This window comes from Triticum aestivum, chromosome 7D (assembly GCF_018294505.1).
Source record: "Triticum aestivum cultivar Chinese Spring chromosome 7D, IWGSC CS RefSeq v2.1, whole genome shotgun sequence".
NCBI lineage: Eukaryota > Viridiplantae > Streptophyta > Magnoliopsida > Poales > Poaceae > Triticum > Triticum aestivum.
In genome coordinates, this window is record NC_057814.1 from 579,290,900 (window position 1) to 579,299,329 (window position 8,430).

General features: G+C 42.0%; 2 protein-coding genes across 5 annotated transcripts; one reads left to right on the forward strand and one right to left on the reverse strand.

The window, feature by feature from the left end:
- Positions 1-1,148: 1,148 nt before the first annotated feature.
- Positions 1,149-4,130, reverse strand: LOC123168293 (uncharacterized). 4 transcript variants are annotated; one of them, XM_044586163.1, is made up of 5 exons: positions 4,020-4,129; positions 3,488-3,565; positions 3,360-3,412; positions 1,634-2,286; positions 1,149-1,542 (listed from the first exon to the last, which is right to left on the reverse strand). In XM_044586163.1, the coding sequence occupies exons 4-5, from the start codon at positions 2,237-2,239 to the stop codon at positions 1,441-1,443; spliced, it is 708 nt and encodes a 235-aa protein (XP_044442098.1). In that variant the 5' UTR covers positions 2,240-2,286; positions 3,360-3,412; positions 3,488-3,565; positions 4,020-4,129; the 3' UTR covers positions 1,149-1,440. The 4 variants fall into 4 exon arrangements, with proteins under 4 accessions (XP_044442098.1, XP_044442100.1, XP_044442101.1 ...); XM_044586165.1 differs by having other exon boundaries at positions 1,634-2,291; XM_044586166.1 differs by lacking the exon at positions 3,488-3,565 and having other exon boundaries at positions 4,020-4,089.
- A 2,806-nt stretch (positions 4,131-6,936) lies between these two features.
- LOC123170089 (germin-like protein 8-11) lies at positions 6,937-8,011 on the forward strand. The gene is made up of 2 exons (XM_044587931.1): positions 6,937-7,124; positions 7,243-8,011. The coding sequence occupies exons 1-2, from the start codon at positions 7,007-7,009 to the stop codon at positions 7,803-7,805; spliced, it is 681 nt and encodes a 226-aa protein (XP_044443866.1). The 5' UTR covers positions 6,937-7,006; the 3' UTR covers positions 7,806-8,011.
- The last annotated feature ends 419 nt before the right edge of the window (positions 8,012-8,430 follow it).

The window sequence follows — 8,430 nt, forward strand, 5'->3', positions numbered from 1 at the left end:
CAGAAAAAAAAATCCGCAACACAACCTATGTTTCAAAAAGATTTCACTGCTCGCGAGGTGGCGGATATTTTAAAAGGATCCGCCGGCCGACGCGTAGCGGCCCCCTTTTCAGAGACGCTCTAACATTACTTATCAATTATAGACAAATTATTTTCAGACGCTTTATGAAAAAACTATTTTTGATGGAATAAAAAGGAACACACATAAACAATAACAAACCTTGGTCGGCTCCTGGGTTCCTAAGAAAAAGTCAAGGTCTTCGCGTGGCTTCTTTTCGGTGCGAGGCTCTACTAGGCAAATTTGTTGCGCAAAACACATCATCAGCAACTCTTCCTGTTCCAGGTGCAACCAAGGCCCTGAAGACAGTAACCACATCTTCCTACGTTGTTGCTTCTCCTATAGGATTTGTCAGCGCCTATAGGCATCCCGCCGCCACACCTGATTGCAGATCTTTGGGGTTGCATGTTACCCCCTCCCCTCGGTGCATGCGACATAAGGCCTTCTAGTCTACTTACCATATTCATATTGTTACCGTCACCGAAGATCTAGTTCTACAGATGAGGACGCTAGCTAATTCTCCGCATGTGCAAACGTTCTATGTAATTTTGTCTTGTAATCATGGTTACACTTCAGTAACTCTCTCCGTCTCATATTAATTGACGCTCAAGCGGATATATCTAGCAGTATATTCACGTGGAGAAATCTCCCCCCGCCAAGACAACAAGGACCTTTGATAGAAAAACTAAAGTTAACATTAACCATTCTCCCTAGCTTACTCTGTTACATCTCCAATTTTCTCTAACCCTCAGTTCAAAGAAACAAACAACGACGCCCAGTCTGAAGTAGGATTTTACAATGTTGAACCGCTGCTTCATTGTCATACGGTTGGGAAAGAATGACGTCATCGTAAAAACGGTGACATGGGAGAGACACTAACTAAAGCAAATTGGCATCACACTTGCGACCACTATCGACATGACAGGACGAAGCGCCAAAAACAATCCCGGATCTAGGGCCGAAGATTCTAGGGACTCAAAGACCACAAGCTCTCTAATGTGTGTCATCATTCATACCTGACTTCTGACTTGGCGAGGCGTAGGAGACACAACATGTGATTTAGTTTCGAAGATATCGTGCAAGGAAGTCAATAGTGAAAACAGTTTATAATTCAGAAGCTTGTTTCAAATCCAAAAAAAAAGGTTCATACAAATATCTTCCTAAAAAATCTCCTAAAACTCTCTGTTGGCAAAAGTGGCACACACAGTACATGATGTCAACAGAGATTTTAATTTAAGCAGCCTACTAGCTTTGGTCCACTAACCTAGAGAATGGCCAGGCAATGCAATCAGACCGGCAGCTCACAACTCACTCATCCACCAGGGCCATATGGTGATTTCTGCATGACATGTCTGGTGAATTTACTGAGGCATAGCCGCATAACTAAGCAACAGTTTCCTTCTTGCAACGAGCTTTTCTTGTCTGAAGGAAGACATCAGTCAGGACGGTCTTGGACTTCAGCGAAGCAAGGAGTATGTCCAGCGCCTGACATTCCAACACAGATATCATGAACTGCACCAATTAATCAAAACCACATGGGAAACTAGTGATAAAAATAAGAGAGTATGTGTGTAACCTCTTCCTTGCCAATCTTCACCATTTTTTCTTGCAGCATGCTCAGGTCCTTGACACCGCACTGGGCGAGCAAGGCAATGCTTGCCACGCTGGACGCCGGTATCATCGAGAGATCGTCCTTGACTGTATACGTGGCTGTCCCGACCACAAACCCCTCACTTTTGACATGCAGTATAGCTTTGTTCATTCCGGTGGAGCAACTTGGGCATTTGCTGCCTTTAGCAACTGAAAAATACCCACAACTATGGCTTGTGTAGCAGCATCTTTTCCCCTCACAGGTGAAGAATCTGCTACAGGCATTTAACTGTGCATCCCCCATCAGCTGTTGCAAGGGAGAGAGCATACCGGGGGAAATTGTTGGCTTGATGTAGGGCTCCTTGCCCTTGGTTGAGAATACATACGTGGCATCAAGCGTCTCCAGGCTATCAAGAACATTCCCAATGATGCCAACCATACGCTCTTTGGTGAGCAGGTTGATGACGGTGCTCATCGGGAGGCATAGGAGGCTGGACAGCAACTCGACCACTTCATTGTCAGCCTCGGCAAAGCAGACTTTCTGAGCCTTGGTATCAATCAGGAGCTTCATCGATAACTCCTTAGTAGCCATGATATTCCCTTTTTATCCGAATGTTTTCAATTGATCGGTTTCTACTCCTGCACTAGCAAAACAGGGTCAACTAAGGCATTCAAAATTAGGCAGTGTTCTAGTTCAGATCATCAAAATGAGCAAAATAAAAAAATCACAATCAATTATTAGAGCCAAATAGAGTAACAAATTTTGTGAGACTGTAACCCAAAAATTAAATAGTGAGGACACCAGAAAATATAATAAGAAGACCACAAGACATACCAATCATGCATATTAACAGTTTGTTGTTATTATATACTCCCTCTGTCCCAAAATAAGAGTCATGGCCACAACAATTATTTTGGGACGGAGGGACTATAAAATTAGATAAACGGCCAAGGTCACGGGTTATATTGAAAGCCTATAAGAATACAACTCTGGAATATTGTGCTCCGACCAGACTTTGAAAAGGAGAAACACACAGAGATAGTAGCTTTACCCTACTCAAGTTTGTTATTTCTTCCCTCCTTGCCCAATTACTACACCCTCCGTCCCAAATTAAGTGTCTCAACTTTAGTAGACACTAATTTTGGGACGTAGGGAGCACTTATTACTGATATTTTAACTATGCAAAAGATAATACTTACAAAAGCAAGGTATGGGTCTGAACATTACTGCACAAGCCACAAGGTTCCGTATGAGATTTGGTCGCAGATATGAAAAAGCTGATAACTATAGAAGCAACGACACTTTTTTCCAGATTGAGTCTTGAAAGTCAAGTGGACAATGGGACTAGATGTTATTGTACCAGGGCGGCGCGGCATCCTATTGATAATAGTGTTTAATGAAAGATCTCTCCGCAGACGATTGTTATTAAGCAAACTGTGTACAGGAAAAATGGGTTCAGACTAAATCATCTATTTTACATTTTGTTTGTGGTGTGCCATTTATAAAATTGATTAAAACAAGTTTCGAACAATGATGCTAAAAAAAATGTAAACACTAACCCTTAATTGTAATAATCATCCCCAGCTCACCAAGCACAAATACGATCTTTGGGTTTTATTTCTGAGGTCCAATTTTTTTTTCAATCATGCTCATCTAAACATAAAAAACCCTAAAACCAGTTTACGTTGCAGACGAAGAAATATTTCTTTACCTCGTCGTAATGCCTTGGAGGAACTTCGTGGAGCTACCCTAGAATGCCACAAACTAAAAAACTGGATTAGATCAGATCTATTCTGTTTGCGTCTTTGTGGTGCAAATTAAACATAGATAGATTCACACATTGATAATGGATCTTTGGTCCTTGGAATGCCCTACGGCTCCTTTCCTTCCACGTCTTCAGAAGGCCAACAAACTCCACTATAGAATATTTTATCCAAATGTTAGTAGAACTACAAGATTTTGCATGTTTTTCAGTTGCGAATTACAAGATTGAAGATAGAAGTGCATGGATTAATGTGAATAAATTTGTGAAAACTAATTCAAAACCATCCCCCTCTTTTTAAGTTCAAGAATTATCCCTGGTACTAAACCAGCAACAAGTAATATATGGATCGGAGGGAGTACTGTTTTGTAAACTCCATTCCCCTCATATAAGCAGTCCCTTCCAAAAAACCCGAGAAAGATCAACTGAAATCCTGAATATGCAGACATATATCAGCGACAACAACGATCTCCTATTCAGATGTGACAGATTTCATCTATCGCGGAAAGAGCTAGCTAGGGTGGATTCGTCGCGAATAAAAGTGGAAAGCAACTGCAAGGAGAAGCAAGTGGATTACGTAGGACGACTGGCGGGGACGAAGCATCTCACCGTGATGATCGCCGCGTGCGGGAGAAGAGCGGCGGCGACGAAGTCGACGAGGATTCTTCTTTGATGCAACCTGGCAGGTCACAATGGGCGACCGGATGGGTTACAAATTAGTTAAGGACTCGTGTGGGATATACAATGCGGGCCATTTACCCTGATTAATTAGCAGCGTCGCGTCGTTAGGCCCAGCTCTGCATTAAGCCCATTACTCGCGTCGCGTCGCTACTTCCCGAACTTTCGTCTCCTCCAAAAAAAAAAACGCGAACTTTCTTCTCCCCTTCCTTTATTTTCTTTTCGTTACGCCCAATTATGGAATCAACCTGTCCACGGACCCGGACGTCACCTCGTGGTCTTTGGAGCCCTCTGGCATCTTTTCCACCAAGTCGCTGTACAAGTACAATAGGTTAGCGGCGGGAGGTGAGCAAGAGGAGATGCAGGACCTTTGGAAGAGCAAGTTGCCACCAAAAATTAAGGTATTCCTGTGGCAACTAATAAGAGGGCGGCAGCCATCGGGTGACCAAGTGCTTAAGCGGAATGGGCTGGGGGATGGCCAATGCCAACTGTGCTGGGTTGCGGAGGACCCGAACCACTTTTTTTTTTACTGTGTGTCCGCCCAATTTTTGTGGAGCTGCTTCAGGGAAGTCTGGGGCAATGGCTAGTCCCAACCAACTTCCCTGACTAGCACCAACTAGTGTCCGGTTGCTCGGGCCAGGTTTGCTGATTGATGTGGGTGAATTTTGGGACCTTGGCATGGACTCTGTGTGGTGTGATCGAAATAAACTTGTTATTGAGCATATTTTTCCTTCAAGGGCAACAGATGCGATTTACAAGCGGTGTGGCTTGTTGCACCAGTGAAAGCCTCTATCCAAGTGGCGGGATAAGTTGGCGATCTACAAATTGACGAGGAAGCACAAGGAGGTGGCGGCCAGGCTACTCATGATCCTTTACCCTCCTTGAGTCTTTATTGCTTTTTGTGGGTGTGTTGAGATGTAGCTCCCAGCGTATTCTGAACTTTCTTTTGTACTTTCGTTGTTTGCGTGTCGTGTGCTGGGTGTGTGGTGTTTGTGGACCTCTGTTTCTTCGGTGGGATGCTTGTATGTTTGCGGTCGTTGCTTTATTTATAAAGCGGGGCGAATTACCTTTTTCGGTAATTATGGAATATAGATCTCTTCGGTTCGAAATTTTATTTTATGGATGGCTCTATCAGTTGGGAGAAAATAAGTATAGTAGCATAAAGATAACATTTTTTTCCTGAATTGTTTTTAGGAAAAGTTTGCTGAACAGATTTTTTTCGAAACATTTAAGAAAATGTTTTAAGAAAAATCCATGGATTTATGAAACTGATAGATGCAACCAACATACGTGTTTGACACATTTATCTTCAAATGTTCGTTGTGTATTGAAAATTATTGATATATTTTCATGAGTGAAAACCATACGTGGTTTTTGGGATAGTGGAGGGTTAAACGCACGATTTTAGTAAATCGGTTTTTGGATGCTTTTTAGGAAAACACGCTTTAGACGAACCTCTGATGTAGCGCGACTTGTCCAAGGTAATGTGTGATGTGGAGAAACCGTGTACGGATAACCTGTTTTTAGAAAAAAATTACTATTAGTCATTTTTCTATACACTAGATTTCTTTTTTTACTTCTGCAAAACTCGGTTTTATCAAGGATTTTTGTTAACTAATCCAAACAGCATATTAGGTTGTTATAAATTCAAGTTTAAGGAGAACCGATTCTCCATAAACTTGCTATCCAAACAATCCCTACAAAAAGAGTCCAATGCATATATATACTCCTCTGCCGACATTTAGTAATGTGTGGGACCCACGTTTCATAGAGTCTGCTAAATAATATTTATATTGTGAATTTTTCGTACGATGTTCTAAATCTGTACACTGTGGTATGGCTATAGTGGGATGAGAGGATATAGCATGCCCCGGAGATCGCGCAGCTAAAGCAAGTCAAGCAGACGACCGGCCCTCCTTGTGAAGGTTAACAAGGCTGAAATGGTCTTGATTCAAAAAAAAAAAAGAGGTTTAAGTGGTCTATTATAGAGCGTGTATTATGAACTGAACAAAATTATATATTGAAAAGAACTGCCGGGTTCTCCACATAGTTTGTATGGGATCTCCAACCATGACTAGTTATTTGCTTAAGACTCGGTCACATATGGACAACTCCATCAACAGTGACCATTTCACGTGTAGTATAGGTAACGAAAAGGGAGGTTACTTGGCCATTCTTATTCATGTTCGTCATGCGTGACATTGATGCACGGATAACCTAAGAAGCATTCACAATGTGCTCGGTATCTTCTTCCATGCGTACACCTGCAGGTGATTGCATGCATGATGAAAACTTATGCAGTATCACATTAGAAGCAATCGTTAGTGACTTTAGTGTTTGCGCAGATGGTGGGAAGAGTACCATTTCCAATTACTCAGCTCCCACTTATGACCAAGTCAATTGTTTTCTTCAGAAGCAAGGATGGAGCAAAAACTTATGTTCGCATAATCTCTGTCAGTTGAGTTTTGAAAAAAATATCAGTTCAGTTCAAGTAAATATTTGCAAATAAAAGAACTTAATTTTTCTTCATGCTCATTTGTTCAGATTTTTGGAGGTGTGAGCAGAGGTATCACGTAACTAGGGAGGTACTACCAAATACGCATACATGTCCAGTAGTTTACTATTTCACACATGCATGACCAAGTCAGATTAGTCAGCCACTAGAACATATTAAAATGAAGTGGACGATGAAGCTTCTTAATGCTGCAGCTAGTTGGCATACTCAACCGGCTTAATGACCACTTCTATCTGGCCATACAATCTTCTTTGACTTGTTCGCAACCTTTACCAACTCTTTCTGCTGCTATATATACGCATACATCCTTTGGTATGGCAAACCACACAAGTACGACAGAACACACCACCCACAAACACTGAAACACCTCTCTAGGAAACACCACTCAACATAAAAAATCCAAATGGCCTCCTCTTCCAGCTTCCTTCTGGTTGCTCTTATCGCGTTGGCCTCATGGCAGGCCATGGCTTCTGATCCAAGCCCTCTCCAGGACTTCTGTGTGGCTGACAATAGCTCACATGGTATGTACTTCCAAGCTTCCTTAGTTGCAAAGTCTAAAATTTGCAAATATTCATTATACAGATAATATCATTACAAGTCATTGACTTACATGCTTCTTTTTATTATGCACCTATGCAGTGTTTGTTAATGGGTTTGTCTGCAAAGACCCAAAGGAGGTGACTGCGGAAGACTTCTTCTTAGCGGCCAAACTTGACATGCCTAGGGACACAAAGATGAGCAAGGTGGGATCCATTGTCACACTGCTCAATGTCATGAGGATCCCCGGTCTCAACACACTGGGTATCTCCTTAGCACGCATTGACTATGCACCTTTGGGGGAGAACCCACCACACACTCATCCTCGTGCCTCTGAGATCCTCACCGTGCTTGAAGGGACACTTTATGTTGGCTTTGTCACATCTAACCCAGATAACAAGCTCTTTTGGAAGGTCCTCAACAAGGGTGATGTGTTTGTTTTCCCACAAGGACTCATCCACTTCCAGTTCAACCCCAACCCCTACAAGCCAGCAGTTGCAATTGCCGGACTTAGCAGCCAAAACCCTGGGGCCATAACCATTGCGAACGCTGTGTTTGGTTCAAAGCCGCCAATCTCAGACGATGTTTTGGCCAAGGCCTTTCAGGTGGAGAAGAAGACCGTGGACTGGCTCCAGGCTCAATTCTGGGCTGACAACCACAATTAGTTAATTGTTGCACTACTAAACTAGTATTTTACAACAATGATATGTAAAGCGTACTAATAAGATTGTTTGTTGTATGTAAATATGTATCATGTATTGTTCATTTGATTGGGAGTTGAATAAATATTCGTATTGTAAATCTAGTTTTACGCACATGAGACCACACTTGAGTCTTATCTACAAATAAAACCTTCCAGTTCTTATGAAAACAAGGCTAGGTTTTGACCTGTTCCAAACATAATATTTGAGTACTAGGCAGGGATCCCCAATGAGGATCAGTATTACGCCAGGGAGGCCGACTACGGTGACTTTTCATTTGGACAATGAAACACATACAATGTAAAAAAACAAATCCACCTTTTGGAGTAGGAAGGACTTAGAAAAAAATCCATCTTTGGCGGTACAGGATTTTATCTATAGTCCTAAAGAGAGAGGTCATTTGAGAATTATCAATCTCCACACTCAAAACAACTGCCTTGTCGAAAATGGTTCATAAGTTTATTTACCATTTTGATATACCTTGGGTTAATCTCGTTTCGAAATCTCAAACAGAGACCTGGAAGCATGGAGAAACAGGCCTCGCCCATCCCGCTCAGAAACGATTTGAAAATTGGTTTGTTGTTGTATA